General features: G+C 37.7%; 1 protein-coding gene across 16 annotated transcripts in view; it reads left to right on the top strand.

The window, feature by feature from the left end:
- The window catches only part of KDM4C (lysine demethylase 4C), a 412,741-nt gene that overhangs the window by 109,389 nt on the left and 282,022 nt on the right, over positions 1 to 21,330 (top strand). For all 16 annotated transcript variants that reach the window (XM_054519941.2, XM_024251879.3, XM_063713994.1 and 13 more), the window contains 2 exons: positions 8,679 to 8,728; positions 16,644 to 16,747. In XM_054519941.2, the coding sequence (XP_054375916.1) occupies positions 8,679 to 8,728; positions 16,644 to 16,747 (154 nt within the window). The remainder of the gene's footprint in view (positions 1 to 8,678; positions 8,729 to 16,643; positions 16,748 to 21,330) is intronic.

Raw genomic sequence — 21,330 nt, 5'->3', positions numbered from 1 at the left:
TTGAGTAAATCACCTGAAGATATGTTTAAAGGAATTTTGTTTTCCTTGGCCTTCAAAATAAATCTTAAAAAAAATTTATAAAAGACTTCAGTTTTAACTGCAACATAATCCTGTAAATATCTAATTAGTGTGTTCATAGTTCATTAGTGATTCAATTTTTTGTGTTAGCAGTACTTTAGCAATATGCAGAATAGCTCAAGAAAAACCCTACTGTCCCAAAGCTTAAATGAATAATTATTAATTTTAACAAACCAGTATGTACTTGAGGATATACAATGGTAGGCATTTTATTTGATGGTTTTCAAAGTATACAAAAAAGGTGCAAAGTACATTCTTATCCTCAAAGAATTTGGAATTAGCTACATAATTGAGCAATTGTGTCTGATAATTTAGGGCCTGGCTATGGAGCAGGCACTCTACAAGGTAGACGAAAATGGATAGTTTATGTTAAAATGTCTGGGTAGTGGTAGGCTTTTTCTACCTCATAGAACTCAAGACCTATCAAGACAAAAATGATGTATGTACATTGAGCAGCATCTTGCTTTGGGAAGTAGTATATAATACTACATAATATACAATTGAAGGGCTCTGGGAGGAAGAAAAGGGATGAGATGGCTGAGATTTATAATGGTCAAAGAAGGCTTCAAGGTGGTAGAATCTGGGTGGGGTTTGAGAAGTTGTGAATTGAAACACGGAGAGGGATATTTTGAGGGGAGGAGTGAGGTAGACACCTATGTAAGTGATAGAATAATTCTTAGTCCAGCCTCTAGGGAGTGGAATGTTCATATTTAAGAAGGTTGGAGTTAAATTGTGGGGGTCTTGAAAGCCAGGCAGTGAGGCATGAAGGTTTTATGAAGGTAATAGTGACAATAGTCTAGCTGAAGGCTGATAAAGGTTGAAATTGGGGTGATACTGCTGGGAGATAGACACAAGGTTTTGAGGTTGTAGAGTGGATAGGACTTGTTATTGGCAGAGAAGATGAGAAATAGAGGTATTGATTTGGGGTGGAGAGTTCTGTAGATGTCTATTAGGTCCACTTGGTCCAGAGCTGAGTTTAAGTCCTGAATATCCTTGTTAATTTTCTGTCTCATTTATCTGTCTGATATTAACAGTGGGGTGTTAAAGTCTCCCACTATTATTGTGTGGAAGTCTAAGTCTCTTTGTAGGTCTCTGAGAACTTGCTTTATGAATCTGTGTGCTCCTGTATTGGGTGCATATATATTTAGGAGTTCGCTCTTCTCGTTGCATTGATCCCTTTACCATTATGTAATGCCTTCTTTGTCTTTTTTGGTCTTTGTTGGTTTAAAGTCTGTTTTACCAGAGACTAGGATTGCAATCCCTGGCTTTTCTTTTGCTTTCCATTTGCTTGGTAAATATTCCTCCATCCCTTTATTTTGAGCCTGTGTGGGTCTTTGCACGTGAGATGAGTCTCCTGAATACAGCACAGGCAAAGTAGATTTAGTATAATTCTTAAGGGTCCTATGATTTTTAGAATGGTGAATGAACATTGGATGTAATTTAAAGTCACCAGCCACATTCGCCTTTAACAATAGAGTTCTGCCTGTCCTTGGAAGCTTTTTTTTTTTCTTTGAGACAGAGTTTCACTCTTGTGGCCCAGGTTGGAGTGCAATGGTGCAATCTCATCTCATTGCAACTTCCGCCTCCTGGGTTCAAGCAATTGTCCTGCCTCAGCCTCCTGAGTAGTTGGGATTACAGGCGCACACCACTCCACCTCTTGGGTTCAAGTGATTCTCCTGCCCAGACTCCCGATTAGCTGAGATTACAGGCATGCACCACCACGCCTGGCTAATTTTTGTATTTTTAGTAGAGACGGGGTTTCAGCATGTTGGCCAGGCTGGTCTTGAACTCCTGACCTCAGGTGATCCACCCGCCTCGGCCTGGGATTACAGGCATGAGCCACCGTGCCCGTCCTTTTGAAGCTTTGAAGCCAGGCATTGACTCCTCTATCTGTGAAAGTCCTAGATGGCATCTTCTTCTAGTGGGTATAAGGTTTCCTCCACATTGAAAATCTGTTGTTTAATGTAGCCACCTTCATTAATGATCTTAGCTAGATTTGCATAATTTGCTGCAACTTCTATTAATACATCAGCAGCACTTGCTGTTTCACCTTGTACTTCTCTCTTATGGATACAATGTCTTTCCTTAAACGTCATGTTGCTAGAGTCCAGCTTTTATTCTGCAGCTTCTTTACCTCTCTCAGTCTTCATAGAATTGAAGAGAATCGAAGCCTTGCTCTGGGTTAGGATTTGGTTTAAGGAAATGTTGTTGCTGGTTTGATCTTCTGTCCAGACCATACAAACATTCTCCATGTCAGCAGTGTTTTTTGTTTTCTTATCATTCTTGTGTTCATTGTAGCACTTTTAATTTCCTTCAGTAACTTTTTCTTTGCATTCCTAATTTTCAGCTTATCTTAGCTTTCAAAATGCACTCCTTACTAAGCTAAATCATTTCTAGCTTTTGATTTAAAATGAGAGGCATGCAGCTCTTCTTTTTCTTGAACACTTGGAGGCTATTGCAAGGTTATTAATGGCTTAATTGCACTATTGTTGTGTCTCAGGGAATAGGCCAGCCCGAGGAGAGAGAGAGAGAGAGAGAGAGACAGGATCGAGGAGAGAGAGAGAGAGAGAGACAGGATCAAGGAGAGAGAGAGAGAGAGAGACAGGATCAGCTAGCCAACGGAGCAGTCAGAACACACACATTTATTATGTTCACCCACTTATGTGGGCATGGTTTGTGGTGCCCCCAAACAATCGCAGTAGCAACATCAAAGGTCACTGATGACAGATCACCATAACAGATATAATAATGAAAAAGATTGAAATGTGAGAATTACCAAAATGTGACACACAGATTCAAAGCGAGCACGTGCTGTTGGAAAAATGCCACAGATAGGCTTGCTTAGCACTGCATTGCCATAGACCTTCAGTTTGTAAAAATGCAGCATCTTTAAAGCACAACAAAGTGCAATAAAATCAGGTATGTCCATAGTAGTATATTAAACAAAAATTGATAAACACTTGGATGTTATCAGAGCAGCAGGATTTAAAACTTCTTAAAAGCCCCGGGTTTTTTTAAAGGGCTTTTTTCCTCCTATCATTTGCTCTCATTCAGGGCATTCTGTTTCAGCTATTGTCTGACAGTGACTTATACTGATTTTCAAAACTTGTTTAGATAAAGACTATTAGCATATTTTAATAAAGTACAAACATGTTGCTGTTTAACTTTATTACTCATTTTTCATTTTATAAAGGAATTAGATGACTTTTTTTGTGACAGCTGCTACAATTCATGAAGCTAAATTTTTAGGGCAGTTCACTTGGGAAGGTGGTTTATGTGGAATTTCAGAGCCCCAAGCCTGCCCAATCTACCTTGAGCACATGTTATCTATCACAGCCTGTGGACTTCGTAGGCAACATAGCTCTGGGTAAGACCCAGGAGGAATGAAGAGAAGGCAAGGATGAAGCATGGGGAGACCATGCTATAATGAAAATGTGGACTGGCACAGTGGCTCGTGGTGGCCTGTAATCCCAGCACTTTGGGAGGCAGAGGTGGGAGGATCACTTGAGCCCAGGAGTTTGAGACCAGCTTGGGCAACATAGTGAAACCCTCATCTCTACATTAAAAAAAAAAAAAAAAAATTGGTGGGGAGTCCTGGGAGACATTTAGGTCTTGGGAGTTTGACTGAAGTAGATGTTTGATTGAGGATGGCAGCAGTTGGTCCTGAGCACATCAGGCTGACCCTACAGTCAGGAAATGAGGTTTGCTGACATAGCCTTCCTTCCCATTTTCTGCTTTCATGATTTTTTCATCTTCCCATTTCCTTCCTCTTCTCCAGGACTTCCATCTTGGAGGAGCAGGAATATGGTTTATCATTTGAGAGTGGTATAAGTCAGCAAATACAGAATATCTGTTCTTCTGGTGCTGTATTCCGGGAGAAAGCCATAGACCCTTCCTCTTAGGGAGCTGAGATAGGATAGTAGGGAGGCAGGAAGGTAGAAATACACATGTATTCTGAGTGCCAGGGTGGACGCCTGCATGTGAGATTGTTGATATAGCAAGAGAGGGAGTGGGAGTTCTCCTGGTGGGGTCTTGAGCTGAGCTTGGAATGAGGAGTGGGTGTTTTGCTGTGTCTTATTCCTGTTTAGGACAGGAAGACTAATTTTGTCCTGGTGCCTGGTAGGTAGAACTATGAAGTAATCTTAGAAATGTAAATGGGTAATGATACTTATTTCAGATGTAAGATAAGTGTCCCAGAGTTGAGGCATTAGAGTTCATCTCTAGTGGCGATAACTTTGGGTGTTTTGAGGTCAGAGGTCTTCCCTTCTCTTTTATCCTCTTATTCACACTAACTGCCGTATGGTAGTAGATGTGCCTGAGCCATTGATGTTGCTGAGATCCATGTGCCACAATCTAGGCTTCATTCTGATAGGTCTTAGCAATATCTGTATGTATTTCTACCCCTGCTACTTACATGGAAAATGCCTTGAGTTCTTCCTGCAATGCTTTATATGTGGCAGGTGCTCAGCACCTATCTCCTGAATTGAATTAGATTGTTTTAAAGTGATTCTTACTAGCAGCACATCTACTATAAAGGAAAATTTTGGGACAGTAACCCAAATGACTCAACCACCTGGTGATTTGAGACTCCTGCATTTGCTCGGGCCTGTGATGGTGCAGTAGAGAAAGAGAACATAGGGCCTGATCATCAGGCTGCTGGAGGGTTGAGTTTTGGATATTCCGATGGGTTGCAAAAAGGTACTGTGCTTTCCTGGGTTCTTTCAAATTGTAATCAGCCTTTTATGTGCCTGTCTGACCCTTGATGTTAGGATTGTTTGAACTGATACTTTTTGAACATTTTCTCAAGTTTACTGGATGTGGGGGGGCAGCAAGTCAGGCTCACCTCATTGCCTTGTAGCCATCATTTACACTTGATCTTAGCCAAAAGGCCGAGAAGTGATTTAGCCATCTTTTAATAATGAGCTCCTAAATATGACTCAGTTGATCCGTTCCATGTTGTTCTGTGAGGTAGATGAGGTCTGACAGTATAATAATGAGCTCCTAAATATGACTCAGTCGATCCATTCCGTGTTGTTCTGTGAGGTAGACGAGGTCTGACAGTGGTGAAACGGCTTGTGCAATGTCTCTTAGATGGTGCTTTCCAGTTCTTGTTTAATGTGCGTTCCCCTCTACCGAGGAAGTTGGTTGCTGGAAAACACATGAAAACATATGCACCTTGCTGTTTTGTTGTCTTTTCTTTCTCTCTCTTCTCATGGCATGCTTTGAAACAGATTAGAGTTGTGTTTGGCTTCGTATTGCTGCAGTTGCCCATCAAAGTAGTGCCGTGGTGTAGGGTTAGCAGGGGTGCTGTTGCAGAGAAGACAGTGAGTCTAGTGTTCAAATGCAATGTGACTGAGTGCCCCTGAAGCCAGGTGCCCACCTTCTTACAGGCAAGGGCTGTCTGTCAGCCTACACACATCGACTGCAGGTTTGAAAGTGCTATGTGAAGCTTTTGTTTAGCATTCTGACTTGGGCCATTGTGGTATTACTGGAAAAAAAAAATCTGAAGGAAAAACGTAAAAAAGCTTGGCATACACAAATCTATCATCCGACATCAGGGAGGTTGTGGGGAGTCAGGACCAAGCAAAAGTTCTTAGATATGGTAATTAGAAATCACCCCATTCTTTCGTTCATTCTTTATAATGTACTGCCCTGTCAGAATCACCTAGGGAGCTTTTTTCAGAGTATGCTGGATACTGCATCCCTGAGGGATGTATGTTTCTGCCATCCTTCATTCTCCCAGGTGCCAGTTATTGCTGGTAATTAGAGGTGTTAGTGATTCTGCCTCTGTAATGGTATGTAAACAGAAAAAAGGCTTAGAAAGTGCTAAACAAGATTTTTTTTGAGATGGAGTCTTGCTCTGTCACCCAGGCTGGAGTGCAGTGGTGCCATCTCGGCTCACTGCAAGCTCTGTCTCCTGGCTTCACGCCATTCTTCTGCCTCAGCCTCCTGAGTAGCTGGGACTACAGGCACCCGCCACCACACCCAGATAATTTTTTGTATTTTTAGTAGAGATGGGGTGTCACCTTGTTAGCCAGGGTGGTCTCGGTCTCCTGACCTCATGATCCGCCCGCCTCGGCCTCCCAAAGTGCTGGGATTACAGGCGTGAGCCACTGTGCCTGGCCTAACAAGATTATTTTTAAGGGCCCTTCCAGCCCTGCAACTTGTATGTAGAGAACAGAATTGTTCTTTGATCCCCTTGGGCTTTATTGACAGAGTGAGATAATTGATTAAAAGAATAGTAGTATCTTTTGAGCAAGATTTTGGGGTTGTCAAGATGGTACATGGAGGCATATTGCTTCTTGACGCTGAGGGGGTAGTGCTCTGATTTTATTGTTCATGGCAAGAACAATGATTTGGCTCTTGATTGAATTTCTAAAACTTTAAAATTAGTCTTTCCTAGTTCCTTTATTATGTGGAAACATTAAAAACAGAAAAATCTGATGACATTCTAGTTTTATTAGCATTATTACTTATCTTCAGACTGTCCTTTGTCAGACCCTCAGACAGGGTTTTGGGCTAATTCAGGGAACTTTCAAAGTTATTTGTATACGAAACATTACATAGCGATGTCATTATTTAAATACTGCGTAACAAAGCATAGCATTGATAACAGAAGAGAGAAGCATTCACAGGGATAAGCATGTTCACTTTGAGCAAGATAATGACTAAGGCAGGGAAGGAGAGTGCTTCTGCTTGAAGGCATTTTTGCCCAGTTGTGCTTCACTGGATATTACCACAGTATGGCTTTCAGTTTGAGGATTTAGTTCTACTTGGGAAATATTACATGTGTTCCGTGTACGGGGCTGTGATTGGAAGGAAGTTTTCATCCTTTGATTATTTCTGAAGCTATTAAACTATAGCAATAGTTGGTTAACCGTAAGAATTTTATTAATAATTAGTTATGATTTTAAAATGAACTTGATATTTATAGAATTTGAAAAGAAATTGGGACACTGTCTTCCATCTAAAAGAAGAAAAGTAGAACTAATTAAATCATTTGGCTAAGATAGGAATAGCTGCACCTGGGAAATACTTGTAGACAATAATAGGCCAGTAAGCCTACCTAGGAGGAGAGGAATGAGGAGATTGAATTTGTATGATTCAGATCCTAGGAGTAAACTGAGGATCAGAGTAGGAGTAGAGCCATCTTGCCTTACTTTTTCCTCCTTTCTTCAGATAAGGATAGCTAAATTTTCTGTGAGCATGTGGTTGAACTTTAGATTGAGGAGCTTTAACTTTACCAATTTTTCAGAAAAATGAATCTGCATATATAAATATCTCCATATCCTACCTTTTTGTTGGCAGGCATATTCATATTACATGTATGTGTGTGTGTGTATGTGTGTGTGTGATGAGGAAGGCTGACCCTCTTGTTTGGAATGGACACACCCCCACACCCACACCCACACCTACACCCACACCCACATCCCTTTTCTGGGTATATTTGTGATGTAAGCCAGGAATTAAGAACTGGTAAGAAGTGGCCATAAATATACATTGGGTGACAGTCATTTAGTTATGCTAAAATTTTTTCTTCCCATTTCGATTGGAATAATTTCATTAGCAGTGCCTTAAGCAACAGGATATATGATTGAATTTTCTTTTAGTGAATTGCATAGTTATATCGGATCCAATTAAGTTTTGCATATGTTATCAGTAGCATTAAATGAAACCAAGTGTGGTGTTAAGTAAAATTAGTTAAGTTACTTTAGTAAGAAGTAACTTGTACTAAGTATATATTGAGCTAGTAAGTACAGCAAATAAAGGTCTTCAAAAGTATAGTTTATATGTAAAACATGGAATGATTATTCAAATTTATTGTTAATATCCTCATTAAATTTCCTCATTAAAATGCCTTTACAATTTAGTATTTGTATAGGATATTATGAGATTGCTGTTTTAAAATTTCTTAGCAAGTCCATAGTAAAAATAACTATGGAACTAGAAATGAGTATTTCTGTTCTTTAAGGGTGAAAATTTTTTACTATAGTCAAGATTTTAAAAGTCACATAATTATGAAATAAAACTTTTTTTAAGGCTGATAATCTTTTGCTTATTAAATTCTATTTGAAAGTTACAGTGTTCTTAGTAAGATTTGGTGGAAATATAAATGTTGGTGTAATAATTTTGTGTTCTGTTCTGCTTGTCAATAAAAATATTTTAAAATTTAAAAAGAGAGCAACCCAGATTTTCTTAAAAACAAAAGCCAAAATCAACCATAAAACAAAAAACATACAACCAAAACAACCCTAGAGTGCTGGAGTGCTATGAGAGCTGGCAGAGGGTCTCTAGGCTGTGACTAGCTGTCTTGTTGCTGAGCAGTTTACCTGTCTTGGGCCTTTGTTCCCTAATTTGTAAAATGTGGTTGGCACGATGAGTTGTGACATTGAAATTGGTAATTTATAGGCATATTTTTCTTCTGTTCATTGTCTAAGGAATATGACTCTGTGATTGGCTTCTCTAATCTCTACTCAGTTCATCTAAGTGGAGTTTGGTGTTGAATTTCTTCTATGTGATATTATTTAGGAATAGGTGTCCTTAGGCTACTAGCTGAAAAATTATAAACCTAAAATTTTTATTTATGTTTAAAATTTTAGGTATGCTATACCTCCGGAGCATGGAAAACGACTTGAAAGACTAGCTCAAGGTAAAACTTGCTTTTTAAATTTGTTTTCTGTGTTTTATATGTTTCTGTGTTTTGTAGGATCTTTGTTTTTGAGGTACTTTTTACAGTATAGATCGTTACTCTGTTGGTTTTATTCTATTCAAGTTATTGACTTTTACATGTTTTTTAAATTGAACAATTTTAAATTTTTTCACATTAGTTTGTGAATATTATTTTTTCCCTGTTGGATAATCGTCATGGTTATTTTAGTTGACTATTTAGTATTTCATCAAGTGATTGCCCTTAATCTGTTTTGATAGTTTCTAAAAAAAATTGTTTTTAATGTAATACATTCAACATCATTGTGCCAATAATTTTTTTAAATTAAGTTACATTCTTCCAGACGGTATTGTTGCTGCATCTTGGGGTACGGTTTTTTCATGACTACTTTTTCTGTTGTTCAACCGTTTCTCCCAAGGGTTATGTCACTGCTGACACCCAGTTCTTCTGTGGCCCACTGGGACTGGGGGTGTGCCCTTAGGGAATTATGAAGGTGAATGGCTCCAAGTAACAATACACATGAGATTTTGGGCCTTCTTGGACTGGCAAAATTAAACTTACTTTACTGCAGGTTGCATTTTTATTTTTCATGGCCTGCTGCTTCTTCTTTAGGGCCAGAATAAAGAACTTTTCTGGGCCTCTATTGATGATCCTATGCCTGCTTTTGTGTGTGCAGACAATGCCAGCGCAAGCAGCCACCTTCCTCCTTCCTCCTTTTTTTTAAAGATATGCCAGGCAGCCTTGCCCTCATCTACTTACGTATGGGAAGCAGAGTCACATTCACCCTCTGCCATCCTTATCTTCTGTTTTGCTAACCACCCTTCCTGAAAGAAGATGTAGGCTGGTAGTGACTTATTTCCAGGGAAAAATGGAGTTCCATTTGAGTGACAACTGAGGAGCAAGGCCTTCTGCCTTTATCCAGGATTGAGTCCTCAGTGAGCAGTGCTCTTTTAGTCCAGTGTAGATCTAAAAGTTTCACTGGAGTGTTAGGTTTGCCTTCTATTAGGAAAAGAATTTTGTTCCTGCCTTATATGTGCTTTCAGTTAATAATGAAATGGGGACACTGAGAAACCTCATTGCTTGACTTGACAGTTTTTAACAGAAACTGTTAATGGCACCTAAAGGTTACTTTCCCCTAAATTACAGAAGAGTATTAGAAGGAACAGTTATAGTATTACATTTTAAGAAGCATTATTATAATTTTGTCAGGCTAATAACTATAAAGCGTCTTTTTAAAAATGTAATACATTATAGTAATAATAACGATTGATGTAATTGTAATCTTGAACTTTGTTAGGGACTGTTTTCATGAATAGGTTTTGGATAATAGATTAGAGCAGAGCTTATAAGATGATTACTGTAACACTGAACTATATAGGCAGTGAACTTTGTGTTAACACTATATACTCAACTATCTTCTTCTCTGTAATAAAATTTTTCCACCATTTTCTATTAATCTTGCTACCAGAGAACTTTTAAAATGAAGCTGATGTAAACCTTACAATATTGAGTCACAGACTAAAATTTCTGATATAAACTTCTAATGCTTTGATGTAAACTGTCTGAAAATGACATTCCAGAAAATGGTTACCGTTTGTTTAATCAGTAAGAGGTTAATGAACTTAAAGGATGAACAAGAACTTGAAATCAGTTGCCTGTTTATTCAAAACTCTTTTGCAGCAATATTTTAAGAAATAAAGCAGGGAAAAGACCCTACAAGATAGTGAAGGATTTGTATCTGATGACCAGATGCCAGCCAAATTAATTGAATTCTGCTAAATAATTAAAATGATAAAATAATGCAGTGTGAATGATGGAGCATTATAGAATGTCTAGCTCATAGCAACACTTGATTCATAAAATGAAAAGTAGGCTCAGATATTTTCCATTATCTTGTCTGCGCATCATAATTATCACACTTGCGTTTTATGCGTGAATGCTTTCATCTTTGGTTTCTACTGAAATCTTGATTGACTGTGGCACCTACAAATATTTTATCCAAAAGACATTAGGCCTGCATCTAATAAAGCCAGGAGTTTTATTTCGCCGTTCAGCTGCTTTCTCATTTATACAGGTTTTCCCCATGTTATGTAGACATAAATGTAATAAAAAATCTCAAGTGAATTGTTATAATTTTTATACTTGTTATATTCGTCTGTAATGCCATTGCAGTCTTTCTAATTTTTGGTTTGATATAATTGGATTGCAAATATGGAGGAGAAGAGAGTTATAATGTTAAATCATGAATGACAGTTTGGAAGATTTTCAGTTTTTAAAATGCCTAAATCTCACCTATTTTAGAAAAAAGATAATATTGCTGTTAAGTTAAGCAAAATACAGATTAAGGTAAATTGAGAAAGTGTACAGATTTTTGTGAAAAGTAGTATTTCATATTTCATTTGTCCTTTATTGGGAATAAAATGCTATTTTTTAAAAAACTGAAAAGGATTTGCTTTGAAAATTTTGGTTACTCGGCCAAAATATGTGATTTAGGACTTTGTGCAGCCAGTTTTGAAAGTGTGAACGATTAGGAGGAAACTTATTTCAAAGAACAGTATAGTGGAAGTGAGTCAATTCTTTTAGATCCTTATATTTACTTGAAACAAATGTTGGTTTTGTTACCTTATTAAAAAAGCAGTATTCAGCAAAAGGGAATAGAAGAAACATTGCTACCAAGGGTTACTTTAGTTCATGCTTTTAAGCATCTGTGTGTGTGTGTGTGTGCACACACGTGCACGCACATTGTGGAATTTTTTTAATGGCTGGTAATCTTGATTTTAATCCTGTGGAGTAGAAGATCATAGCCCGATTTGCAGGGATCCCTGTGCCAGGGGGTAGATAAAGGTCTATGGGTGGGATGCAGACAGGCATCCAATGGACTCTTTGAAATTATATTCAAAGTTGGGCATATATATAGATTTCTGGGAACGCTATCATCAAATCCCCTGAGATCATTTGGTCCAAAAAAGATTATGAGCCACTGCTGTCAAGAGAATAGAAGAGCAGCAATAAATAAATCATTTTAATTTTATGAACAGATTCTAATTAACCTGCTCTCATACCTCTCTCTTGGAATTAGGGAAATGTACTTTTATTAGCTCTCAAAATGGTAAATATTATTCTCTTAAGCATTCACTTAGCTGATAGTCTGAAATATTACATTAAAATGTCTAGTTTTGAAAGGCTTATAAATAAAATACCTCTGATTATAAATAATCATTTTTAAAGTACCCTGTAAGCCATAAAAAATGCAAAATACCAGTGATATATCCTCTGCCTTCATGCCTAACTCATGCCTTAGGCATGGAGATCAATGTGTGGTGCGTCAGGGTATGTTTATTTTCGTCTATCAGCTGGATTTCGTTAAGAGTGGAGAAACAGTTGGTAAACTTAATTTCTTAATAATTTGATGTCAGTGATATCACTGTCTGTATTTACATGTAATTGGATATTTTATATCCAGCCATGTTCCTAGTAGGATTTTAGATTAGACATTGGGCAATAATACATGGAATATACCCAAATAACGTAATTCATTTGTGAGTGAAAGACTTTTAGTTCCCTTCTCTTAACCGAGAATGGAGAGGAAGAATTCAGGAAATGAATGCCAACTGGTAGGGAGGAATTACGGGGAAATGAAGATTTCTTTGATTTGAGGGTGCGGATGGGGCTGGGCAGAGGCAGAGCCAGAAGAATCCTGGTTGGTTTAACTCTGACCCGTTTGATCCCAATGTTCTTGGCTTGGGGAGTCCTTGGTGACTTGTGCGTAGATTATCCATGTGACATTTCAAGGGGGTGGGAAGTGAGAGCTGAAATAAAGAGGTCTCAGGAATGCAGTAAAAAAAACCCCTTGCGTATAATGACACACACACCAGTTAAACTGGACAGAAATTTTAAATCTAGGTTTTCTGCTAATTATCTTGAAATGGAAAAAACTTGCCTGTTACACAATGCGCACCATGTCTAGAAGATTAAAACAAGCCACTTATTTAGGAGAAGCGCCATTCTTCTCCATTCCAGGATCAGTATGAAGTTCTCCTGGCACTCCTCGTGGAGCACTCTGCTGGTAGAGATGTTGTTGGATTATGGGATGTTAGGGTCGAGTGAGGCCTGGGAAGGGATAATTTTCTGTCCATTCCTGAGTAACCACTCCATGAACGTTAGCAAGCACCAAGAGGCCAAATGTAATATGTGCCTCTTATGTCAACCTCTCAAGTAGAGATGTGGGTAAATGTTACTAGGTTTCTCTGCATACAATGTGGGTCATTGGTTCTTTTCATAAATAAGCTTGCCAAGAAATTTCATGTGTAAATCAAATACTGTACATCTGTTTCTGAAAGCATTTTTCACTGAACCAATTTTCTATACCTTTTTCTTGTGTTCTTTTCCTTAGCATTGTTTATATGGTTGCTGTATTTTTCAAGCCTCATACCCAGTCATATAAAACCATGATAAAACTTCATCAAAGCAAATTTCAATTATCAAATAAAATTATCAAGAAAAATTTTTTACTAGTTTGGAAATAGATCTACATGTTTGATTTCTCTTCCCTTCCTCCCTCCTTTGTTCCTTGTCTTTCTCTCCCCTTTCCTAAAAAGTTAATGGCTATCATCATCTTCGCCAAATTAGTGTTTGTATACCCATAAAAAAGTCACTAAGCTTTGATCTTAAAATCTTTTCTCAAGGCTGAAATTTTTGGTGATTTATTACTATAGTGTGTGTTTGTATTTGAATCATAAAAGATTAGGATTTAAAAATAATTTCTTAGTTAGCAATAGCTAATATATTATAAACTATAAACCAGATGACAGTATAGAGAACTTTTCATTTGGAGGAAGGAACACACCTGTTCCGTATTTTTAGAACACATCCACTCTATTTGAAAAATAGTTTCAAAAGATTTAATGATTTTTTTGAGTCAGTTTTATTCAGGTAAAATCTACAGTAAAATTCACTTATTTTAAGAATAGAGCTCATTGAGTTTTGACAAATGTTTACAGTGGTGTAATTAATAAACCACATGATAAGCCACTGTTATCAACATGTAACACATTTCCAGTACCCCAAAAAAGTTCCCTCACACCTCTTTGTACTTAACCGCTCTCCCCTTCCCTGGCACCCACTAATTTGGTTTCTGTCCCTATCGTTTTACCTTTTCTAAAGTGTCATATAAATGGAATCATACTATGTGTAGACTTGTTTTTTGCTTTTTTCACTTAGAATAATGCTTTTCACACATGCTCACTTTTACATTGAATGTGAAACATACGTTGGATGGGTATAGCACGTGATCCTTGAGAGAGCTTATGGGATCCTACACACTTCTCTGTGTTGCAAAACTCTCAGCAGCACTTTGGTGTTCTTAGGAAAGGTTATTGTGGATTGCTTTTAGGGTTTTAGGGCTGTGTTGGGGTCTCTGGAATACAAGCTCTTTATTATCCTAGCCTTCCATCCCTCTAACTTATTATTTGGATTGGAAGAATGATTCCAAAGACCATCTTTGCTTGCTTGATCCTGTATAATATCTTAAAAAAGACAAAAAAAAAAAAAAAAAAAGGCGATTGACTTTAGTATGGCAAGGAATTGACCATGTTTTATAGACTATGGAGTGAGAGTGAGTATGAACCATGTAGCCCTGCAGGTATTTTGAGGTAAAATTCATTTTAAGGCACATACTTTGTACATAAGATGTGTTGTTTATGAAGTGTTTTTCAGGACTATGTAAAATATAATTCTGATAGCATATTGTAAATATAAATTCTGAACCAATGTGAAATTCTTAATATACTGCGAATTACCTTCCTTCAGTGGTTTTCCAATTTAAATTAACTTATGACCAGTCACCACATTGTTCAGGTCGTGATTACAAATCTATATTGAAAGAAAATGGAATAGACTCTTCTTTCTTCACTGATTTTAATTTAAAACTTAATTCATCTAGTGTTGCAGAAAGTTACAGATTTGAGAAGTTTGATAGATCCGTTTGAATTGTTTATAAAAACATTCCCATGGATTGTGCATTTGGGGACTGCCCCTTGGTGCCCTTCTCTGTGTGTAGGACTTAGGACATCTTGTTGTGTGGACATGGCTGTTATATTAGTGTGTTACTTTCCCTCCAGTCACCAGTGTTTTATTTTATGTTTATGTATTATGAATATTAACCATAAGCAGAGGGCTGCATTATTAAGAGACATTGTAAAGAATTAACATTTCTCATGTTTTATTGAACTTCCTTCCTTCCTTCTTTTTTTTTTTGAGTTTCTCTTGTTGCCCAGGCTAGAGTACAGTAGTGCAATCTCAGTTCACTGCAACCCTTGCCTCCTGGGTTCAAGTGAATCTCATGCCTTAGCCTCCTGAGCAGCTAGGACTACAGGCACGCACCACCATGCCTGCCTAATTTTTTTTTTCGAGAAGGAGTCTTACTCTGTCATCCAGGCTGGAGTGCGGTGGCACGATCTCGGCTCACTGCAACCTCTGCCTCCCGGGTTCAGGCGATTCTCCTGCCACAGTCTCCTGAGTAGCTGGGACCACAGGTGTGCGTCACCGTGCCTCGCTAATTTTTTTGTATTTGTAGTAGATATGGGGTTTTACCATGTTGGCCAGGCTGGTCTCGAACTGACCTTGTGATCTGCCCACCTCAGTCTCCCAAAGTGTTGGGATTACAGGCGTGAGCCACCGCACTTGGCCTGTATTTTTTAGTAGAAACAGGGTTTTGCTATGTTAGGCTTGTCCCAAACTCCTGGCCTCAAGTGATCCGCCCGCCTTGGCTTCCCAAAGTGGTGGGATTACAGGCGTGAGTCACTGTACCTGGCCAAATTGGTCACGTTCTTGAGTTATTTGCATAGAGAGATCCACAGAGTTAGATGTCACATTTCCAGCAGTTTCCCCCGTCATTTTGGTGGTGGAGGAGTCAGACAGCATCTACGCCTCATCCTGTCACACATACGCATTGCATGTGCCTTCCTGGTGCCTTCTGTCTTCCTTCTGTGTTCTCCCTCCATGATTCTCTGTCTTTTCCTTGTTTCTTGTTTTTCCAATCCCTTCAGCATGGCTGCCTTCCCTCTGAGTGAGGAAGGTGTGGAGCAGTACATCAGGCATATTCATTTTCCTCCAGCTTGCATCACTGAGTTAATGAGAGTCTGCCTCAGACAGAACTGCAGGTTTGAAGTCAGCGATGGAGAAAACTGACTCTGTCTTGGCGTATAATTTACTGTTGAATGAAAGGGTTGCTGTATGTTTAACTTCTTCATTTAAAAGCCTCCTTAAAACACTTCTCCCATTCAGGCTGTTCAGGCAGGTTCTCAGATATTTGATGGGTGATGGCTGGGAAGTTCATTCAGGAGATTAGTAGCAATTAGTTTCAGATTGATCAGAAAAGAAACAAAGAAAGGTGGGGAAACTACTCTGTCTGCTGTATGCCAAGGATTGGGATGAGTGCTTCAGGAATGATGAAATCTAGGAGTCTAAAATATTCTTCTATTAAAATGTATACTTATCTTTCCTTTTTTTTTCCCTGTATTTTTAGCTACAGATCCAGCATCCCACGTATTTATCTTTCCTAACTTCCCTAAATATTTTCTCCATTTATCAGATAATAGATTGAATCCATATTTGTTTCAAATTGAAATTTATTCCTAAAGTTGAGTTATTTTACAAGTTACAAAAACAACTTATGGTAAATCTGTTTGTAAAGAAGATCAACCTTTGGTGATGTATCCTTTAATTTTTAAGAATTCTAACTGTGACTCTGAGTTTTAGTATAAGGGCTTTTTGGCAGAAGAGGTCCATACTTGCATAAGTCAAACAGTAAGAACACTAGAACTTACACATTAAAAAACCTATCTGATATTTTCTCTTAATTGACACAGTGCCACTTACATTTATTATTTCTTTTTAGGTTTTTTCCCAAGCAGCTCCCAAGGGTGTGATGCATTTCTTCGCCACAAGATGACATTGATTTCTCCATCAGTATTGAAGAAATACGGTATTCCCTTTGACAAGGTATGTTAGTATTCATCTTACACAAATTAATTTTGTTTGTGTAGGATTTGTATTTAAGAGGTAATGTATCTTTAACTTCCAGGAGAATTTTTAGGATGTGGGTAGAGAAATTCAAATTTATGTTTTATAGCATATCAATTATTTATCTAAATCCTAATTAGAAATTAATTTTATTTCAGATATATTTACTAGAGATTTCATGTTGCTATAGTTCACTTATAATTATACTGAAAAGATAGCACATTCTATAAAATAAGAGGAAGCACTTCTATATTAAAATCTTTTTTATGAGTAACATAATTTATGTATGTGTGATCTATTTTCTAAAAAATTCAGAGCAATTATTAGCAATGGGTTGGTTAGAATCAATGATTATGGTAGCACTATGTTGCTTCTAAACACACTTAAACATAACACAATTGAGATTTCATTATGGATAAAATTGTCTGATGATTTAATCTGATATTGCTTCTGCGAGTTTTCTGAAGATTAGGTTCTATAAAACTCAGATGCTGGATCCCACATTCTTTGTGTCAATGGGTGGTTATTGGGTCAGAATTATTGCAGAGCCTAAACATTTTTATGTGAAGCAGCTGACATGAAAAAAGATTTTGACCAGATAAATAAAAGCTCCATCTCAGTCTCAGGAGGATTAAGTACTTAGCTACTTGCAGAAACATTAAAAAATAGCTCTTCCTTCTTCTGTGTTTTTTATTTGACTTTTCTTCTCATAATCCTTGCTGCTTTCCATCTTGGAAGCTTTTTGCTTGTGACTAAATCTTTACATTTTCTTCATTTTAGGTTCTTACTGTGGACTTCTTTGTGTGTGTGTGTGTGTGGGAGGGGGGGATTTGTTCAAAGCAGAAGTTTTTCAAGTGCCAGGATTCATTCTTCAGCTTGAGGTGATTCCCTGCTCCCTCATAAACTGTCTATGCAGCAGTCATGCACAAGATATGCTTGCTTTTGTGAACGTGCCCTTATCACTGGTTTACTCACACGTTTTTACCATGAAAAAATCTTGCCTCCGAGATGTGCACCGTGGGGGCTGCCTGCAGGTGTAGGGAGGCACTAGGGATGGGCTGCAGGACTGCTGGGTACAGAGGGCACAGGCTGTGCCACTCAGAGGGGCTGCTGTGGCTGTGGGGCTTTGTCCCATCTGCAGACACCTCTGGGCACCAGGCTTTTGTGAGTCTCAGACACATCATCATCCAGTGCTTCTTTTAAGTAGTTGGCATCAGCTTCATTAGGTACTTTTACTTAAGTTGGAATATTACAAGGTAGACATGAAGGAATGCAACAGTATCCCCAAGACACAAAATCCTTCTCTGTTCCTTTGGGGCTGGTGTTAGGTGTTGGTGGTAGCTTAAGGCTGATAGGTGAAGAGAAGTTATGTGAGGCAGCAGGGCTGTGGGATTGGCTCCCTTTCCCCAGGAGGGAGGCCTCTGGAGCTTGGAGCTCTTTTCTAGAGGTGCCTGGCACCCTCTTTCTAGGCTGCAGCTCTCTACCAGTACTACATGGTAGATCACTGGAGGCATTGGGCTCTCATCTGGTGTTTTGTGGATGGCTTCTGTGGAAAGTGGCGAGATGAATTTAAGTCCTGAAATGGTGAAACACCGGTGACTTCGAGGGTTGATTGGCAGTGGCACTTCCTCATATTTAATACTGTCACTTCCCCTTTCCATCTCAACACAGGGCCTGTCATGACACTGTATTCCTCAAGGACCATATTTCCCTGGTGATGATAACGTAACATTTGATAGGGCAGCAAAATGGTAGCACAGGCTACAGGATTAAACCTCCTGAGTTCATTCCTGATTCGGTCACATAATTTTTCCGAGCTTTAGTTTCTTCAACTATAAAATGGGGATAAAAATAGTGACTACTTAATAGGGTTATTGTGACGAGAAAGATAATCTGTAGACAGAGTTTTGAATAGTATATGTTACATAGTAATGTACTCTTCCTCTTCAACTCAGCCCTCTTCCTGTAGGTAATAATGTCTCAGTTGGAATACATTTTTTCCTTCTTTCATTGCATTTCCCGTATTCATACATATGTATGAAAAACATAAGTGTAATAAACAGCTGATGTCTGCATTTAGATTATATCCACTCTCTTCTCTAGCTTCTTTTATGGTATGAGATTGGGACTGACCTGTTTTTGGAAATGACAGGGGCCTAAAATTTAGAGTTGCATTCTGTGGAACAGGTTGCTCTTTTTTTTTTTTTTTTTTTAAATCATGACATGAGCAGGATTTTCTAGGTAGGGTAGAGAAGGTTTGTAGGTAGGATTCCATGGAGCGGGAAAAGTAGTTTTCTTATTCCAGTGGCAGCAGTCCTCCCTCTCCTCTCACCTTTATGTGGGAGCAGGGTGAGTTTTGTTTCATTACGTAGTATAAGAAAGAAGCACCTAGGTAATTAATTAGATTCAGTGAGACCAGGAAAGGAGAGAGTTGGGCTATATTCTCACATGGCTCAGATAATGGAGCTAGAACCGTGCTGGGCACTGGTAAGCCTGTCTCTGCTGCCAGGTGACAACTGAGCTCATTGCAGCAGAACATCTTCTGGGGTTTCTTTGGCAGGGGACAGTGGTGTTATGAGTTATATTTCAGAATTGTTGGGAAAAATAATACTTTCCCCTGTCTCCAATACCATTTTAGCATCCATAACATGGCAAAGCTAATCAGTGGTGAAAGGTATCAGAAGAGTGATTATTACTGAGGTGGGAGTAGGGGATGGGCTGGGGATGGTCTAGGATAGGGATGAGGGAGTGCTCTTGGGTGATGAAAATAATAGGGGCATGGACAATTATCCATAGCACCATTATTCCTAGTGCCCAAAGTGGAAATGACCAAATGTCTGTTGGCTGATGAATAGATAAGCAAGTGTGATATATTTTGTATAATGGAAGATTATTCAGCCATAAAAGGGAGTGAAGTACTGACACATGCTACAACCTAGGTGAACTTTGAAAAGTTTATGCTAAGTGGAAGAATTCAGTAACAAAAATCACACATTATATGATTCTATTAATATTAAATATCCATTATAACAAATCTGTAGAGACAGAAAATAAATCAGGGGTTTTCTTAGGGCTGGGATGAATGAGGGGCTTGGGGATGACAGCTAAAGGGTGAGGGGGTTTCTTTTTGAGGTGATAAAATGTTCTAAAATTAATTGTGGTGATAGTTGCATAACTTTGTGATATACTAAAAACCAACAAATTGTACACTTTAAATGAGTGAATTATATGGTATGTGAATTACATTTAGATAAAGTTGTTACTGAAAATATAATACTTTAAAAAACACTATATGTAGATACAGATATTTGTCCAAAGAAACAAAATACTACAAATGTATTTTGTACAAAATACATTAGTATTGTACAAAAGCTATTACTATTTCAGTCTCTTCTCCCTCCCAGAGATAAGTAATTTTCTAAGGTTGATATATTTAATAAATATATTTCTTCCTTAGATTTTTATCATAAAAAAAGAAAATAGGGGCATGGGATATACAGGTATGTGCATTTGTCAAAATGGATCAAACTGTACATTTATTATCTGAGCATTTTAAATTATATGTACATTATATCACAAAGAAAATATAAATTGTATTAGGGTCAGTAGGATAATTAAAAGTGTGGTTTTACAACTTTTATTATCAGAGCTAGCAGAGAATACAGGCTCTGAATGTGGACATACAGCATTTGCTAAATACTTTGGCAATATGTGTCAAAGAGAAACATTGCTTCAGTGGCCAAATCCTATGAGTTATTTTTATATTACTTTGCAGCAACTTAAAGAATTTAAAGATATAAGGGGTCTATCCTATTGGGTGCTGGGTTAGAAACATTTTAAGATCAGATAATCCAAAACAAATATTATATTATTCCATTTGAAGGAGTGAGCAAGAAATTTTATAATTTTTGTATCAGATTGATACTTTTTGAAAAAAGAAATAGCACTAAATTTTTCTTCACTTTTTCTGTAAACCATGGGATATTTTGTGTTGCTTTGGTGATTGTAAAAAAAAAAAAGTCTTTAATCTAAAAAATAGAAACAGGGTAAATACATTTAAAATTCTTTTTTAAAGGCTCAGGCTTATTTACGCAAGTTATTTTAATTATACTTAAAAATGCACTCACTCTAACATACATATATTTGAATAATTCTTTGAACAGAAGTTTTACTGTGAAATGGACTGTACTTAATTGAATGTTTTCTAGGTGCTAGGAAAAAATAATTCGATGAATACCACCAGCTCTTTACCAATAAGAATTCATGATATAGCCTGCCAAGCATGCATTATCAAAGTTTTTGTAGCTGTAGCTTTAACAATGTCAGTAATTATATGATTTTTATGTGTAACTCCAGTAATGCAAGTTATTAAAATATAAGAATATATAGCTTGATAGCTAATATGAACAAATTTACTGGAATAACCTGAAGATACCTTCAATTAAAATGTAATAGCTTTGATTATGGATTGTTTGATTTAATTCAAGTGCCAGCAAGCCATGTCCTATTTAGGAAAGTCTTTTAAACGTTTCCTAAAAAAGCACTATTAAAGGATTAAGTAA

Source organism: Pongo abelii, chromosome 13, assembly GCF_028885655.2.
Source record: "Pongo abelii isolate AG06213 chromosome 13, NHGRI_mPonAbe1-v2.0_pri, whole genome shotgun sequence".
Classification (NCBI taxonomy): Eukaryota; Metazoa; Chordata; class Mammalia; order Primates; family Hominidae; genus Pongo; species Pongo abelii.
The sequence above is the reverse complement of the archived record's forward strand: the minus strand, read 5'-3'. Positions and strand labels throughout refer to the sequence as shown.